This window comes from Bubalus kerabau, chromosome 5 (genome assembly GCF_029407905.1).
Source record: "Bubalus kerabau isolate K-KA32 ecotype Philippines breed swamp buffalo chromosome 5, PCC_UOA_SB_1v2, whole genome shotgun sequence".
In the NCBI taxonomy this organism is placed as follows: Eukaryota; Metazoa; Chordata; class Mammalia; order Artiodactyla; family Bovidae; genus Bubalus; species Bubalus kerabau.
The window spans coordinates 19,449,912-19,469,376 of NC_073628.1; the positions used below are offsets into that span (position 1 = coordinate 19,449,912).

The 19,465-nt window shown below is 37.3% G+C and overlaps 1 protein-coding gene across 5 annotated transcripts in view; it reads left to right on the forward strand.

Annotated features, from left to right (window-relative positions):
- ARHGAP32 (Rho GTPase activating protein 32) overlaps nucleotides 1-19,465 on the forward strand; it is a 207,784-nt gene that overhangs the window by 113,679 nt on the left and 74,640 nt on the right. For all 5 annotated transcript variants that reach the window (XM_055581190.1, XM_055581192.1, XM_055581191.1 and 2 more), the window contains 2 exons: nucleotides 6,235-6,321; nucleotides 17,687-17,824. In XM_055581190.1, coding sequence (XP_055437165.1) covers nucleotides 6,235-6,321; nucleotides 17,687-17,824 — 225 coding nt within the window. The remainder of the gene's footprint in view (nucleotides 1-6,234; nucleotides 6,322-17,686; nucleotides 17,825-19,465) is intronic.

Here is a 19,465-nt window from a genome sequence, read left to right on the forward strand (position 1 = left end):
GGGGAGTAGTTATGTTACTCACTTTGGGAATTCAAGAGGAAGAAGAGACTATACAGGCAAAGGGAATGAATTCAGTTTTGAAAATAAGTGTTGTATTCCATTGCGACTGTGTCTGCTTATTCAACCATTCATCAGATAGTTAGTGACCCCCACTTAAATTCCAGATACTTTTAAAGATACTAGGGTAGGTAAACACCCATTTCATTTTTTTCATTATATATTCTATTTTAAAAAATCTGTCCATGTGTATTGTAAATATTTTACCCCCATTTTGACTCATCTTTCACATGGTTTGTTGTATCCCATTGTGATAACTATAAAAACTTGGTTGGATAGTTGCTAACACCTATTTTTGTGAAGGGGTCTAAAGACGGTGTTCCCCTATTCCTCCGTCTTCCTACTATCACTCCTCAGAAAATCTCCTTATGGCTTTTTCCTTCTGGAATTCCGATAATGTATTATTTTGGTCCTCTTTATGATGTCCTACAGGTCCCTTAGGTACTTTTCATTTTCCTTCACCCTTTTTTTCTTTCTCATCTTTGGACTGTATATCTGTGTGTGTGTGTGTCTGTGTCTATGTGTGTGTCTGTGTGTGTGTGTGTGACCATGCTGAGTGACTTGCAGAATCTTCGTTCCCTAACCAGGGATTGCAGCTGGGCCCTTGACGATGAACGTGTGGAGTCCTAACCACTGGAGCCACAAGGGAATTCCCTGGACTGTATATTTTTATTTACCCGTTCTTTAAGTAACCTGATTCTTCCTGCCCAAATCTGCTGTTGCTCTCTTTTAGTGCGGTTTTTATTTTAGGTAGTGATTTTGTCATCCCCCAAATCTGTGTTTGGCTCCCTTTTTTTTTCTTTCTTTTCATTGATATGCTCATTTTTTTCGTACATTGTTTCCCTGCTTTCCTTTAGTTCTTTGTAGTTTCTTTAAGCTCTTTGGCTGTGTCTTATATCGTTTATTTAAAATCTACAAAATTGGGACTTCCTTGGAAGTCCAGTGGTTAGGACTTTGCACTTCCACTGCAGGGAGCACAGGCTCCAGAAGGGTTTTGTTGGGGAATTCCTTGAATGCCAGGAGCTAAAAATAAAAAGTAAAACAAACAGAAATCTACTTCTCCAGTCTTCGCGTATTTCCTTTGTGTTGAGTGCCCATTCAACACTTAACCAAGCTGCTCATATCTCCACCTTAGCTAAAGATGAAGTAGAGGTTAAAGCTCAGGATCTTCGTGTGTCTTTGGTGTGCATGTGTCTCACCCTGAACAGATGCATGAGTTTCTGCTGTTTCTAGACTAGTGACAAAGCTAGTTCTCACTCTCACAAGAGAGTTTTTCCTTGATTTTTCATGTTTCTGTGAAGGGACTGGCGTTTGTAGCTGGCCACTGTGCCGTTTTGTTGCTGCCATTTGACTATCCTGTTTTGCTTTTCCCCCATCTCCTTGCCTTAATCTGGAAATCTGCTCTCTCCTTCTGTCTTCTTCCTTCCTCCTGCTTCTGTTTTGCTTAGGAAGGTTGATTTTGCTTCTATTCATAATTCTGTTACAGGTATTGACATTTAAAATTTTTTACCTCTCTCTTTATTGTTTGAAAGCTAAAGAGGGTTTTTCTGTCCTTTTAGTGGTTATCATTCAAAATTTAACTTGAACACCTAATTTTTAGTCTAAAGTTTTATCAGTCTCTTTACTCTTCTCTCAAGCAGTACCAGATAGAATGATTGAAGCAGAATTACTCTTTCTTGTCTTCCATGGCTGTGTTGTTCAGGATTTATAGTTTCATCTCTTTATCTCTTATAATTAATCACCATTTTTGTTACACGTTAAGATTTTGTTTTGATGCAGTACTTATTTGCTGAATTCTTTGCTCAGTATTTCTGCTTTTTACCTTATTCTTTATCCTGGAATTCTTTTTCATCTTTAAGGATACATTTTAGAAGTCTGTTGAAGATGTATTGATAGGAATTAATTGTTTTTATTCATCAGAAAATGCTTTCTTTCCCTCTCTTTTTCTTGTATATTTAGGTTTGAATAAAACTTAGGTTCATTTATTTTCTTTTCTCAAAACTGTTAAGATAGTATCAAACTTCTGCTGTCTGTTACTGCCGAGAATTTAGGTGTTGTATGTTTACTTACATATTTACCCTTTCTGATGTTGCTTATCCCCTCCTGAAGTTCTGGGTTTTTGTGTGGTACTATTTCCTGTCAATCTGAGGAAGTTGAATTAGCTTTTATTGTTGCACTAATCTGTTCATTTCAGTTCAGTAGCTCAGTCATGTCCGACTCTTTGCGACCCCATGAATCGCAGCACGCCAGGCCTCCCTGTCCATCACCAACTCCCGGAGTTCACTGAGATTCACGTCCATCGAGTCAGTGATGCCATCCAGCCATCTCATCCTCTGTCGTCCCCGTCTCCTCTTGCCCCCAATCCCTCCCAGCATCAGAGTCTTTTCCAATGAATCAACTCCTCGCATGAGGTGGCCAAAGTACTGGAGTTTCAGCTTTAGCATCATTCCTTCCAAAGAAATCCCAGGGCTGATCTCCTTCAGAATGGACTGGTTGGATCTCCTTGCAGTCCAAGGGACTCTCAAGAGTCTTCTCCAACACCACAGTTCAAAAGCATCAATTCTTCGGCACTCAGCCTTCTTCACAGTCCAACTCTCACATCCATACATGACCACAGGAAAAACCATAGCCTTGACTAGACGGACCTTTGTTGGCAAAGTAATGTCTCTGCTTTTTGAATATGCTATCTAGGTTGGACATAACTTTCCTTCCAAGGAGTAAGCGTCTTTTAATCTCATGGCTGCAGTCACCATCTGCAGTGATTTTGGAGCCCAGAAAAATAAAGTCTGACACTGTTTCCACTGTTTCCCCATCTATTTCCCATGAAGTGATGGGAAATAGATGGGAAATAGTGATGGGAAATAGTATCTCTAACTAATCTGTTAGAGACAGATTCTCTCAGCTGTTGTCATTTGTAAATGTGTTTATATTCCTAAAATCGCTAAAGCTTGTTTTTATGGGATACAGATTTGGCAGTCTTTTTCTTCCAGCACTTTAAAGTTGTTTCTGTTTGTTTTCTGGGCTCTCTTACTTCTGGTGAGAATTCACCTGTCATTTATTTATTTTCCCCTTAAAGTTATGTGGGTTTTTTTTGTCTGCTTTCAAGATTCTTGTTTTTATTTCATTGTTCAAAAGTGTTATTATGATATGCCTTGTTGTGACTTTTGAAATTGATCCTACTTGAGGTTCACTGTTTCTTGAATTTGTTAGTTGATATCATTTACCAGTTTTAGAAAGTTCTCGTCTTTGGCCTCAGCAGATACTTCTCTCCCCCATTCAAATCCCGTTTCCTTCTGGCACACCAGTTGTACATGTTGGCTTGTCTCAGAGATCTCAAGTGTACTGTTATTGATTGAGTGATCATTCTTTTTTTCCTCTCTGTCTCATCTTGGATACATTCTGTTGATCTGTTTCCAAGTTCAATAATTCTTGCATCTACTGCATTCGGTATGCTATTAATATCTGATATCATAGTTTTTATTTGTAGCATTTTCTTTTGAATATATTTGCAGATCAGTCTCTGCTAGAATTCTGTGTATTCTTACTTTCTTATGTAGTATCTTTTCAAACTAAATTTTAGAATTTCTACCATAATTAAATTCTTTTTATTATTTCAATATCTGGGGCATTTCTGTTTCTGTCTCTTAGCTTATTTCCTCTGTTGACCATGGATCACAATTTCCTGCTTCCATGTATATTTTGTTATTTTTTAATGCCAAATATGTTACATAAGAGACAGTAGAGACTAAAATCAATAATTTTTACCTCCAGGAATGGGTTTATCCCTTCTTCTTCCTTTCTGTTAGATTGTTGTATTAGATTGTGTTAGTCATGTTTGAAGTGAGCAAAGTCAAGCTGATCTGTGGTTGATATAGACCTTGTGGTGATGTTGTGTTCAGTCATTCAGTTGTGTCCAACTCTTTGTGACCCCATGGATTGTAGCCCACCATGCTTCTGTGTCCATGGGATTTCCCAGGCAATAATACTGCAGTGGGTTGGCATTTTCTCCTCCAGGGGATCTTCCCAATGCAGGGATCAAACCTGAGTCTCCTGCATCTCCTGCATTGGCAGGTGGGTTCTTTACCACTGAGCCACCTGGGAAGCCTGATATAGACCTGGCCTTTGGCAACTTTACTTTGCTTTTGTTTGTCATTACTTCTAAGTATTCTGAGTTCAGGAGGGTTTTTTTGTTTTGTTTTTCTTTAGCAGGGAAAATTGAAAATTGTTGAGGTCTGTTTGTGCTCTGCTGTTAAGCCAGCAGTTTTCTGAACTGAGGGAGAGCAGCCCCTCTGGTTGCTAGTTCTCTTTGCTCTCCAGCTTTCTCTGGCTCCCCTTGCCCTCATTCTAGTGTGTAGCTGCCTTATACTCTTACATGCAGCATTGCCCCAGTGGGGTTTCTCTCAGCTTTTCTATGCCCCTCCCATCTCTACTTGTTAAATGTTCCGGGGGCCTCAGCTTTCCTGCCCTCTCTCCACCTCCAGTGCTCAGGTGTCTTGTGCTTGGGAGGCTCTGCACACGTCACACACGGGTTCATCGCTCTCAGTTCTCCTGCTCTCTCCCCCGGCCCCACCTTTGCTGTGTTGATCTACTTGTTGATTCCTGAACACCTGTGGGAGTCCGTTGCTGAGTGCCGAGGCCTGACTGTGTGCTGCACAGTGCTCTTTGGAAGTTTAGTTCCTCTCTCCAGTCCACAGGCAGTCATCTGAGGGTTGGCGGGTTTCTCCCTACCCTGTCTAAGGCAGGTTCCTTATCCTCCAGCATCCTTGCCAGCCATCCAAGCACATCCGTAGGAATCTCTTCTATCTCAGGAAAGTCTTTTCATCACTGTTTGCAACTTAGCTTGTGTAGGTTTCTTTTCAATTTTTAAGGAACTCATTTTGTAGTTAATCTGGCTAGTGTGAGAATGACTGTTATCTTTAAGATTTCTCCTACTTAATACCAGGAGGTTGGTGTTTGTTTGTTTTTTTTTTTCAATACTTTCAATGATACTCCTTTTAAAAGTAGAGAATATATCCTCATCAACTTTATTTTCTTATATAACTATAATGATGGGTAATGATTGCTAAGTGCTTACTGAGTGCCATGCACCTTGGTGAACACTTTAAAGGCATTATCCATTTAATATGCACAGACTTGAGAATGGGTGTTATTATATCATTCCCATTTTCCAGACGTGAGATTAGGTAGGTAGGTCAACATTATGTAACCAGTTAGTGGCACTTTTGAACTCAAGGGTTGTCTGTATCTGGAGCTGAGTTTGCAAATTCACATCCCTAGATGGAACAGATGTGTGAGTGAATAAGTGAAGTGAGTACGGTGTAAAAAAATAACAAAGCAAGTAGCAAGATGAATGATAATTAACATTCCACCTAGATATCGATGGACAATAAATCAGTAATTGCTTCTGTGACAAAGACTCTGGGAGAATACAGGCCTCATTCAAAGGGATGGTCACTTCTCAGCTCCAGCCAGTTGTTGCCCATGTGAGAATATTGGTCCAGTAGTTCAGAGGTTCAGATTTTTCAACAGGAGCCAGAAATTTGTATTTTTTCATATGAAATCATTCAGTTTCTAAATGCTAGCTGTGGTTCAAATAAAAATAAAAGCCAGTGTGCAGACCTACATGGTGAGTCTGAAATAAAACATGTCTGCAGGCCCAGCCTGTCCCCTGAGCAGCCAGTGTGCAGTCCCTGTAATGGACCCTTTGCTCTCTGAGACCTCTGGTCACACTGTCTTTTGGGGCCCTCTTGAACTTCCTTTCATATTTGTGCTATACATCAAGGACATGAAAGCCTGCTATAGAATGAATGTACTGTTTTATTTTTTACTGCTGTTCTGTAGTTGTGCTAGTGTAGATATATGCCACAGAGACAATTTTTAGGAACATTTTTATTTATTTTTTTAGGTTGTATTTTATATTAGAGTATAGTTGATTTACATCTTACATTAGCTTCAGGCATACAGCAAAATGATTCTGTTATGCATATTCATGTAGCTATTCTTTTTCAAGTAGAAACATTTTTTTTTTAAATCCTGATGTCTTCATTTTATCTATCTGCTTTAAGCAATAAAGTTCTAATATAAGGCATATCTTACATTAAATTGATGTGAGGGCCCAAATATTACTGAATGCTGATTATATTCTTGCTCGTTAATCATGACTTTCTTTCCCTCTAGCTTTCACTTTCAGAAGAACAGAATGAAGTAACAAAAAATGGCTGTGAATCTAAAGAGCTGGTCTACCTCGTGCACATTGCTTGTCAGGTAATTTTGTGGGTGGTTCTCCATTTCACATAAAATTTAATAGGAATTAAATATAAATGAATAACATTGAATAAATAAATGAATAAATATGAACAAATAACATGGACTGTGGTAACACAGGTATTTTATTTTATTCTTTCTTCCAGTCACATTGGCATTTCTGCATGTACTCAGAGTTGAAACAATCAATAGAGTCCATTAAATAGATATTTATTTTACAAACTTGAAAATTCTTGTAAATTTTCTTGTAAAGGAAACATATCCTTTATCAATGATGAGATTAAATGGTTCGGCTACTGCTTGCATATTACAATTAAGAGAACAGACCAAATAGTCTTTGCCTCAGATGCTTATTTTTCTAACCAAGACTCTAAGTTCCACTGTGGTATAACAGTAGGATGTGTGTATGTTTTAGAAGTGTGCTCTTTCTTAACTCTCAGTGTTAGAACTTTTTTGAGGCTTATTAGTGTGACTTGCTCTTAATGAGATTTCAAATACATCACTTGTATCATCAGTTATTTCCTCCATCAAGTAAGCAGTTCCTTGATTTATTCTTTGTTCATTGAGCCTTCTTGCCTGTCTTTGAATTAGTCATTGTAAAGTAAGTGTTTTTGAGGAAACCTTTCTTATGTACAAACTTTTCAGTTTCCTTTGACAGACAGTAAGATAAGGAATTTACATGTTTTTTTCCAAAAAAGTGTTATTCATGTACCTGAAGTTAAAAATTAAATAATCTGGAAAATGGCTATTTCATATGGGAAATACTAATTTCCTAGTCTTGATGTGACTTTAAGGGCCAACCTTTCAGAGTTAAGTTTATTTGTAGGTGAGAGAATATGAGATTAGAAATTGAACTTAGCTTGTATATATATGTTCTAAGTTATATACTGTTTATACATGTTTTATTATATGTCATCTTGGTTCCTTTGAGGAAGTGGGAAGCTCTGAATCTGTGTTTCATGCCGTATTTCATAAAAATGCTTTTACTGAGTGAGTTAATTTTTACATGAAAATATCCAGTGCTTTTATGATGAACCATTAACAGGTGATTAGAAAGCATTTCTTTGTTATCTAGAGTACATGATTGGCATGTCAGTCATGAACTTCTTATCCCATCAAAAATCTACATCTTTTAGTGCCTTCTCTTCTTAGCAGTGATTTCCATTTGTTCTGACAGTGCAGATATTTTTATTCTTCCTCATAAGCAAAACATGTCAAAAAATACCCATGCTGTCTGTAAAACATGACCTTCAAAAGGTAAGCGTGGCATTTTGGTACCATACATTAGAATGTGTAATCGTTACTTGGTTATGCCTTCATGAAGTAGTGACCTAGATAGTTAGGCTTTTTCCTGGTTGTGAGTGTCTTGTCAAGCTGCTTAAAAAATTTCAGACTACTTGTTGTGTTTTTATTACATCAAGGTAGTAATTTACTGCATTGTAATAATGCTGTCGTGTTTCTCCTCTGCCTCCTCACTGGAAGAAATTGTTGATACGTTCTCATGGCTTGCCTTCTGTATTCTTGCCATATATGTCATCCTTAAACCATAATAGACCAAAGTCATTTTTTATAGCCAAGATAGACTCAAAATCAAACCTTCTAATTTTGCAAATGAGGAAATTGAGGCCCAAATTATGAAAGTTGCTTTCCTAAGCTATATGAAATCTTAGCTGGAGCTCTTAAGGACTTCAGTTTCCTGATTGCTAGCCTTTCTTACATCTCCTATTTTGTATATTGGAAATATACAACAGATTTTAGAAATTGTATTATCTTCAAATGAGGTATGATTACCTCTACTCCTTGTAATCTATTCATTATAGAAGCTAATTGCATATTTCATATCTTTGCTAATTTCTAATTTTTAATAATGTGCACTTGAAATTTCTTTTTATTTAACCAAAATTCTTGGTCCTTCCTTTTTAACACACTTTCTTCCCCAGTTCTTTTTTCTTAGAAAGTGTCCGGTTAAACAGCTGAGATCTTTTCCCTTTCTGTAGCAATGCCAACCCACTCCAGTACTCTTGCCTGGAAAATCCCATGGACGGAGGGGCCTGGTAGGCTGCAGTCCATGGGGTCGCTAGGAGTCGGACGTGACTGAGCGACTTCACTTTCACTTTTCACTTTCATGTATTGGAGAAGGAAATGGCAACCCACTCCAGTGTTCTTGCCTGGAGAATCCCAGGGACGGGGGAGCCTGGTGGGCTGTCGTCTATGGGGTCGCACAGAGTCGGACACGACTGAAGCAACTTAGCAGCAGCAGCAGCAGCAGGCTGTGGTACTGATTCTTCAGGTATTAACATTACATTTGAATTTTGTAAGGTTTTTTTTGCCTCTGCCTCTTAAAGCTTTAATTTCTTTTTAAATAGTGAACCCAGAAATGTAAACCATGTGTTCCATACTGCATAGATCCAAATTCAGTAGGCATTTTTTGATTACTTATATGTCTGGTACACAAATATTATGGCATACAGAGTATCATTTACTCTTAAAACAGCTCTGTGAGGCAAAGAGTCTGGTTTCCATCTTGCAGATGATGAATGTAAGACTAAAGAATGTCAATAACTTCCCCATGGTCATGAAATTAAAGACCAGGATTTGAACCTCACTCTTGTGGGTTTTTTCTGTTTTTTCATCATAATTCTAGTTTTATTTATACTTGGTTGGCCACTCTGAAATCTGCAGGCATATTCTAATGTTATTAAAGAATTATAGAAATACACTGAAGCTAGTAATCTAGTTTATTTGCATGACTTCAGTGGACAGGACCTGGATGGCATTCATATATGTAAAGATATATCTTCTGTCTACCTACCTCTATAAAACTCTTAAGTGGAAGCCTCTGAAAGTCCAGGTTAACTGGCTGCAACCCTAGGCCAATAGGCTGTATATGTTAGTCACTCAGTTGTGTCCAACTATTTGTGATCCTATGGACTGTAGCCCACCAGGCTCCTTTGTCCATGGGGATTCTCCAAGAAAGAATACTGGAGTGGGTTGCCATTTCCTCCTCCAAGGGATCTTCCCAACCTAGGGAAGGAACCTAGGGACCTAGGGAGTTCCTGCAGGATCTCTGGTCTCCTGCATTACAGGCAGATTCTTTACCATCTGAGCCACCAGGGAAGCCCAATAGACTGTATAATCTGGGCAATAAAAAGGGGATGACAGAAGATGAGATGGTTGGATGGCCTCACTGACTCAATGGACATGAACTTGAGCAAGCTCCGGAAGTTAGTGATGGATGGGGAAGCCTGGCATGCTGTAATCCATGTGGTCGCAAAGAGTCAGATACAACTGAGCAACTGAGCTGAACTGATAAAAATATTTCCTAGCTGGTATACTGGGCCAAGAGCAGTTGGAGCAGATATGTGTCACTCAAATCTCATTCAGCCATATCCATGTGTCTCAGCAGAACATTAACCATGGACAAAGCGACTTTCTCAAATGCCTTGGAGACAGATCTACATAATGCCCTGTCTGAGTACTCATATCTCTCCCTCTCCTACTGATGGTTATTTAGAGTAAGTTGTCTTGACCAGTATAGCCATGTGCCGTATGTGTTCCTTCCTTCATCTTTTAATTCTTTTCTCCAAGGAAACAGACTCGGGGGGAAAGGTGTTATATGGAACAAACAGATGAGGTAGTGTGGATGAAGAAACACTCTTCCCAATCTGTATCATGATATTGTTCTGAGTGGTAACACTTTCTTTTCTGCAAAGCATACTAATTTTTCCTCTATGTATTCCCTGCTTTTCAGGAAATATCATGTATTTAGTTTGAAATCAATGAAAATTAATAAAAATCCTAAGATTTTCAAGAACAGGTCAAGGTAGATACGGAAAAACCTTTAATGTCTCAACTGTTGAAACTTCAATAATTAGAAAAATAACAAAATTAGATAAACCTTGACACTAATTACATTAAGCCCCATTACATAGAATAAAGCATTTATAAGTGTAATGTCAGTGGTAGGGAATCTTAAAAGTGTTCTGTATTCTATTATTTTATTCATTAGCAAATAAGCAGATATCAGTTTTTAAGTGTTAACTTTGAAATGACTCATTTAAACCTAGCGATTGTAAAAATTTATTCTGATATTTTCCCTAATGAAAATTCTGTCTGATCTTTCCCCCTTTAAGTATAGTTTTACTAGTTTAAGAAAAAATGTTTCTTAATATTTTATTGTCCCATAGTAAGCTTTAGAGTAGTTGAAATGAATGGTTCTTATTGAAGTTGGATTTTATGAACTACCTTTGTATTTTAACCAGAATTCATCAATGTATAATAAGTCATTTTTCCTGAAGTGTTTTGTAAATATTTACAGTACCATGAAGCCTTTTTTAATGTCCCAGTTGATGGAACAAACAGTTGCTTGTAGGGGAATGCTTTTCTGCCTCAAAATATCTCCTGTACTCTGATGCTTGAAATTCCACCATCAGCAATGCATTCCTCAGTATTAAGTATCTCTTCCACTTGGTCCATTTAGCATATGCTGTTACTAAGGGGATGGAGTTGATTATTAATGTTTGAAGAGCACCTGTATATGGACACAGTGTATAAGCAGATGGCAAACTTCTTATTTAAGTATGAAAACTTTTCTATGAAATTTAGGTGTTACTATTCCCATTGTGTGCTTGGTCGCTCAGTCGTTTCCAACTCTTTGCAACCCCATGGACTGTAGCCTGCCAGGCTTCTGTCCACAGGAATTCTCTAGGCAAGAATACTGGAGTGGGTTGTCATGTCCTCCTCCAGGGGATCTTCCCAACTCAGGGATCAAACCCAGGTTTCCCGCATTACAGGTGGATTCTTTACCATCTGAGCCACCAGGGAAGCCCATTCCCTTTGTATAGAAGAATAAACAGTCACTCGTAGGTGTCAAGTAACTTGTGTAAAGTCCCCTGTTAAGGATAAGGTCAAGCTGAGATTTAAATCGGGTCTTTGTTGTCACTGAACTTCATCATGCATACAATTAATTCATAGTATTAATTCTGTTGCATGATAAACTTTCCCATGATTAAGGGTCTTCACAGGACATGGGTGAAGACTGTTCTTCTCAGAAAGAACTGCAAATATATATTATAGATTTTGTTTAAAGGTCTTTATAGTTAAAGATATGACTTTTCCATTAGTCATATACAAATGTGAGAGTTGGACCTTAAAGAAGGCTGAGCCTGAAGAATTGAACTGTGGTGCTGGAGAAGACTCTTGAGAGTCTCTTGGATAGCAAGGAGATCAAACCAATCAATCCTAAATGAAATTAACCCTGAGTATTCATTGGAAGGACTGATGCTGAAGCTGAAGCTCTAATACTTTGGCCACCTGATGCAAAGAGCCAACTCTTTGGGAAAAATCCTGATGCTGGGAAAGACTGAGGGCAAGAGAAGGGGACGACAGAGGATGAGATGGTTGGATGACATCACTGACTCAATGGACATGAGTTTAGCAAACTCCAGGAGATAATGAAGGACAGGGAAGCCTGGCGAGCTACAGTTCACAGAGTCACAAAGGGTCAGACATGACTTAGTGACTGTACAGCAACAACTCATTGCGCCTCTGTTATTACCAAGCTATAGTCAAGCTGCTGTACCTTGTTGGGCCATTGTGATAGCAACTGCCAGAACGAGGTAAAATGCAAATTTAAGCATGTTACTCTCTTGGTTAAAACTCTGCCATAGATTTCCACTGAATTTAAAACTAAACCCAAACTACTCACCAAGGCCTGTGAGGGCCCTGCAGGATCTAGAGCTTGCCTGCTCTCTACATCGTGGGACAGTCTTCTCACTCCTCTGCTTTGGCTCACTAGTTTTCAGTCAGTTAAGACCCTGAGTTTTTTCCTCAACAAGGCATTACCTTTGGCCAGCCCGTAAGTCCATTCACAATGCACGTGCTGTGTCTGGTGCCCGCGCAGTTCTCAGGAGGCCGTTTAGATGCCAGCTCCACAGAGGGGCTTTCCCTCCCCACCTTGACTGGAGTAGGTTCTTGCTTATTTCTTCATAGCACAGAATTATCATTATTTTATTTTTGTATTTATTAACTTAAGGGCTACCCAGGTGGCTCAATGGTAAAGAATCTGTCTGCCAAGCAGGAGATGCAGGTTGGATTGCTGGGTTGGGAAGATCCCCTGGTAAAGGAAATGGCTACCCGCTCCAGTATTCTTGCCTGGAAAATCCTGTGGACAGAGGAGCCTGAAGGACTATAGTTCATGAGATAGCAAAGAGTTGGACATGACTTAGCAACTAAACAACATAACAATTTATTAACTTAAAACTAGGATTTTTTTCTTCTCATTTGAAGTACATTCTAAGAAGTCAGAGGTTTGCTGGTCCTTTCTCTGTTGCATTTAATACTTACTCCAGGGCTTGGTACTATGTAGATGTTCAGTAAATATCTGGTGAATGAATGAGAGAAAGAAAAATTTTGTCTTAGGAATTTGATCTTATATACACTGGGATTTTTCTTTTTTCTCGTTCTTCTTTATTATCTTTGTTAAGAATTGTTGATTTTTGTTATCCTTGGAGAGCAATACTTACTGATATATTATTCAGGTTAGAAATTAGCTGCAAATTAAAATTTAGACATGAATAATGAATTTTTTTGTTTTGTTCTTTATAAATAATTGAATTTCTAAAATATTCTGATCATTTACTTTATTCAGCCTATTTGGAAATTGCATGATTAAGGTTGTTTTTTTACATATAAAATTTAAAGTTCTTCTTTCATATCCACTAAAAAGATAGGTATTTTACTGATTTTAGAATTTTACTCAGTGACTTTAAAGCAACTTGAGAGGATTTGAAAATTATGTTTTAAGCTTTTAATTTCCTGCATGTAAGTCTGTATTAAAGAGCAGACATTTTGCTTGCACAGGAACAGTTTTTTAAAAGTTCAAAGAAATCAGTTTATTGATGTATGAGGAAAGCAATTTTGAAATCCAGTCCCCAGTCTTTACCTTTTGAGTCTCTGAAGGCTCTTGCCTTTATGTGGTTGCTTGTTGGTATTTATTTCTTTGAGCAAGACTCTCTAGAGAGAAGAGAACATGATTACTTTTTATAAATTTAATAAACTTGATTTTTTTTAGACTAATTTTAGGTTCATAGCAAAATTGAGTGGAAAATACAAGGTACCCATGTATCCCTTGTCCTCATACATGCACCTCCTTCTCCACTGTGGACATCCTCCCACTAATGTGGTACATTGTTTCAACAGATGAGCCTCCACGGACACACCATTGTCATAGGGGTTCACTCATGGTGTTGTTCATTCTCTGGGTTTGGATAAACTTAAAACATGTATCCACCATTACAGTGTGCAGAATAGTTTCACTAGCCTTTGAATTCTCTGTGCTCTACCTATTCATCTCTCACTGCTCCCTAGCCCCTGGCAACCACCAATTTTTTTTTTAATTGTCTCCATAATTTTGTATTTTTTATGGTGTCCTATGGTTGGAATCATATAATATATTGCCTTTTCAGGATGGTAGATTCTTGCTTATTTCTTCATAGCACAGAATTATCATTATTTTATTTTTGTATTTAAGAGCTTAATTTTGTAACTTTTTTTGGGCTTCCCAGGTGGCTCAATGGTAAACAGTCTGTCTGCCATGCAGGAGACTTTGACAAAGTTCCATGTCTTACCTCGTTTTAGTGCTGAGTCATAGTCCATTGTCTGGATGTACCAAAATTTATTTATCAGTTCACCAGCTAATGGATGTGTTGGTTGCATCCAGGCTTTGGCAATTTTTAATAAAGCTGCTGTAAACCTTTGTGTGTAGGTTTGTGTGTGGACATAACTTTTCAACTCATTTGTGTAAACACCACAGAGTGCAATTGCTGGATCCTTTGGTAAAACAGAGTATGAGTAATTTTGTAAGAAAGTGATAAGTCTATGAAAGAAGCCATACCATTTTGAATTCCTACCAGCAAGAAAGGAAATTCCTGTTATGTAATAGGAATTTATATAACATCATTTGGTGTTATCAGTATTCTGGATTTTTGCTACTCTATTAGGTATGTAGTGATATCTTCTTGTTTATATTTGCCTTGCCCTGATGACATATGATGTGGAGTGTCTTTTCATATGTTTATTTGCCATCTGTATATCTTTCTGGTAAGGTGTCCATTTTTAAATCAGTTTTTTGTTTTCTTATTGTTGATTTTTAAGAGTTCTTTGCATATTTTGCTTAACAATCCCTTATCAATAGTATGTTTTTTGCCAGTAATTCTCCCACGTCTGTGGCTTTTCTTTTCATTCTCTTGACAGGGCAGAAAATTTGAATTTCAGTGAAGTCAAGCTTATCAATTCTTTTTTTTTTTTTCATGGATTTTACATTTGCTCTTATATCTAAAGAAAGGCATCACCAAACTCAAGGTTGTCTATATTTGCTCCTATGCTCTATTCTAAGAGTTTCAATGTTTTGTATCTTATTAAGGTCTTTTTGAATTAGTTTTTGTCCATGTCTAGATTTATTTTTGTGTGTGTGGATGTTCAGTTGTTCCAGCATCACTTGTTGAAAATTTAAAACAATACAAGATTGTCTTTTATCCATTGTATTGCCTTTGCTTTTTTATAAACATCAGTTGACTGTATTTAAGTGAGTCCGTGTCTGGGCTTTCTGTTCTGTTTCGTTTATGTGTATGTCTATTCCTTTGCCAGTACCATATTGTTTTGATTATTGTAACTTTATGGTAAGTCTTGAAGTCCTCCATACATTAGTCCTCCAACTTTATTCTTCTTCAATATTGTGTTAGCTATTCTGAGTCTTTTGCCACTCTATATACACTTTAGAATTAGTTGGTCAATATATGGAAAAATAACTTGTGGGGATTTTGTCTAGGGAAGCATTATGAATCTATAGATCAAGTTGGGAAGAATTAACATCTTGGCAATAGTGAGTCTTCTGTTCACGAACATGGTACATCTCTCCACATTTAGTCCTTTGACTTCTTTCACCAGAGTTTTGTAGTTTTCCTCATGTAGATCTTCTATATATTTTGTTAGATTTATACCTAAGTATTTCATTTTGGGGGTGCTTATATAAATGGTACTGTGTTTTTAATTTCAGACTCCACCTGTTTATTGCCTGGTATATAGGAAAGCAGTTGATTTTTGTTTATTAACCTTGTATCATGCTATTTTACTATAATCAGTTACTAGTTCTAGAAGTTTTTTGTTGTTGCTTTGTGTTTTCTACCTAGACGATCATGTCATGTGTCTATAAAGGCAGTTTTATTTCTTCCTTCCCAATCTGTGTATCTTTTACTTCCTTTCCTTGTCTTGTTGCATTAACTAGGAATTTCATACAGTTTTTAAAAGCAGTGATGAGAGAGGATATCCTTGCCTTGTTCCTAATCTTAGTTGGAAAGCTTCAAACTTCTCACCAAAAATCAGTTCCATTTCTATGAACTATAATAACAGACTACTAGAAAGAGAAATTAAGAAAGCAATTCCACAATTGCATCAAAAATAATAAAATACCTAGGAATAAATTTAACCTAGGAGGTAAAAGATCTATTATTTTGTAATAATCTATAATGGAAAATAGTCTAAAAAATAATATATATAGTATAACTGAATCACTTTGCTGTACAACTGAAACTAACACAATACTATAAATCCAACTATATTTCAATTTTAAAAAATCCAGAGCTTTGAAATAAAAAGTCACCATCTGTTTAATCTCTTTGATAGAAATATACATATGTTAAAATAATTTTGATAATTTTCTGATATTTGAAGGGTTGCATAATTTTTGAAATACATGTGTGAAAGAAAAAATATTTGTAACTATGCAATAGGTTGTTTTTCTTTTTCTCTGCCGTATTGTTCATTTTTATTTATTTTTATTTTTGCCTTCCTGAAGGAACAAGTATTTAACCCACTGTTATGACTCAGAAATGCTTTGGGTAGATGGCAGCTGTAGAAGTGAGAAAACAAAGGAGCTTACTTGAGCAAAGAGTAAAAGAAAAACTTTGCATAGTAGAACAGCACTTAAAAATCATGTAGGCAAGAAAAGGAGCATTTTACAAATGGAAGAAATGCAAGTAATTGAGCATAACTGGAAGCAAAGAAAGAGCATGAAGGAGTAGTGAGTGGGATCACACTGCAGATTTAGACAAGCCCAGATGATGCAAGTCCTCATATGTGCAAGTATGTTTGGATTTGATTGATCAGTGGTTCCCATATCAGCCTGATCATCAGATTAACTGGATCCCATTCCAGAGTTACTGAACTAGCATTTCTTAGAATTGGGACCCAGGGACTGTTCTTTAAATTTTCTGCCACATCTGTTCTCTTATTTCATTCTAACAACCCCCTCTGAAAGATGGGCATGGTATTGCTCTCTGTGTAATGGAGAATTGCAGTCCAAAGTAGGATTAGGCGTATTTATCCTGTTAGTTATGGGCAGTACCTGTGTTTAGAATTCAGCCTCTCTCCCGTGAAGTGGTACCTTCTGCTTCTGCCCCATCTGGTGGAGGCAAATGGAAAGGAGCTACATTAGAGATTTTTCTTCATTTCTGAGACGGTTGCTTTTTTTCCCAGTTTCTCCAAATTCTTATGAGACTAAAGCCTCCACATAAAAATTAAATTGTCAAACCAAATGGTGTGTAGTGGAGACCAATTCATCACTACTGCCCACGGGGGCTTTTGAAGGCCTTCTGTCAGTGTGACCTTTCAAGCTCTGTAGTTCATATTAGGGTAGGGTAGTGGAGGAGGAGATCAGAGGCAGGGAGTCAGAAGTGATGTGCGTCCTCACTAAAGCTCAGACTATGAAGTGATGGATTCGAGAGAAAATTAGAAGACAGTATGTGATAAATATGTTCTATGACTAAATTTTCATATCTAATGAGCTTCAGAGCTTAGGCAAGGAAAGGAAGAAAGACCGAAAAGTGGGGAGATACAGGGGGTTCTAGATACAATAAACACACCGAATGCCTCTAGATGAGATTTTAATAGTGTTGATTGTCAGTGCTTCTAGTGTCAGTCACAGAAAATGTTCATGGTAACTGATCAGTAACCCAATTTTATTTTACTTTAATTTTTGGTAGTAGTCTTCCACACAGAATCATTTAATGGTTCTTTCTGTGGGTTTAAGATTACATGCTATCTTCCCTCTGCCAGTTATTATTCCCATGGAGAACCAGTAGGCTTGACCAGTCGTAAGAAGAGGTTTAGTGGACAGTTCTAGCTCATTTTCCATTATTAATGCTTTAATGTATAACTCGCTAGAGGGTTTTGGAGTTTAACTGTTTACTGTCAAATTAATTAGTAAATATAAAATCTCATGAATAACCTATCATTATGGAATAAAGCCTGATACATGACCACTCCCAATGGAGACAAATTATAGTAGTCTTTTTTTTCTTACTCGTAGGGCAAAAGTTGGATTGTTAAAAGAAGTTATGAAGATTTTCGGGTACTTGATAAACATCTTCATCTGTGTATTTATGACCGACGATTCTCCCAGCTCTCAGAGCTTCCCCGTTCTGATGCTCTGAAGGACAGTCCAGAGGTGAGCATTCAGTACTTTGCAGAAGTAACCACTATTATGTAAATCAGCAGAAAATTTTTGCTAGTATACTAAGTAAAAGCTTATTTTGAGCACTTAGGAAGATTCATGGGATTATTTATTTCTTAAAATAGAAAAATTAGTGATATTTTAGGATATTTAAAATAGGTTTGTTGTATAATTTTATAAAAAGAAACTCATATCTTAATATACAAGTAGGTGATATATATGAGCAGATCATTTTTCAAAGAGAATATAAACTATAGAAGCAAAAATATGGAAAAATGTTGACCTCACTAGTAATCAAAGATATGCATATTCAAACGATGCTGTTTATTCAGTTTATGATGGCAGGCTGTGTCCATGCACTTATTTCCATGCCTGTCAAAATTTTCTAGTAAAAGTATAGAGCGGTTTTGTTTTGTTTTTTTTTAATTTAAGAGGAAGGAGATTCTTTTATAACATTAGAAAATGAAAATAACCATCAGGGAGTCCAAAATTGTGAGGAATCTTAAAGAGTGGATGGGATAAGATTTATGGGGGTAAGAAAATACAGTTTGAGCAACTTCTGCAGGAAGATGCAGAGGGACAGGTAAACTACAAATCTTCAGTTTTTATTCAGTAAAAACTGAATAAATGAAGTAACAGAAGAGCAAACAGAGGGCTTTCAGAAGCGTGATTACCATCCTTAGAGAAAGCAGGCAGTCACATTCATGGAATAAGAATAGAGTTTATAAAAATAAAATAATCAGAGATCTTAGAAATGAACATATGGTCATTTAAGTTAATTTTAATAATAACAAACATTAATAGCTGGACGACATGCAACATGGATTTAGATGAAGAGAGAATTAGTGAGCGGGAAGGGCAAACTCTGTAAGAACACAGCCCCAAGGGGATAAAAAGTTGTGAGAGAACAGTCAAGAGTCCCAGAGAATAGATCCAGAAGTTCCCACAAGTTCCTGCTGCTTTATAGGAGTTATTATAGGAAGAGAGAGTGGATGGAAGTAGCTGGTTTAGTTGCTAAGTCGTGTTTGACTCTTGCCACCTCGTGGACTGTAGCCTGCCAGGCTCCTCTGTCCATGGGATTCTCCAGGCAATAATAGTGGAGTGGGTTGCCATTTCCTTCTCCAAAAACATGTTTCCCTAAATTAAAAAAGAGCCTGTTTTCAGATTAAATCAGTCCATTAAGTGTTAAATATAATAACATCTAGAAACATTGTAAAATTTCAAAATGCCAAAAGCAGAGAGGAAATCCAAAAAGCCTCCAGAGAGCAAAAAGGAGATTTTTCTCAAAGGAACACAGAATGTATTGGCATTAGACTGCTTAGCAGCCACAGTGGATGCTTGAGAACAGTGCAAGTCCGGAGGGGAAAACCCTTCCAAATCTGTAATTAATTCCTGGGCAATTACATAGTAGAGGCAAAGTAGAGGCTCCAGTCATGCAAGAACTGCCACTGTGGCAAAGCCTCAGGAATGTCCTGAAACAACAGATTCTGTCGTATGATAGAAAATCTGGATGTCTCTCTGCCTCCATTTCCCTTCTCTGTCTGTCTGTTGGTTTTTCTTTCTCAGACTGTCTCAGAACATGACCGCTCCCAACAGGTACCGGGTTCTTGTCTCTTTGTAAAATAGCAGCCAAAT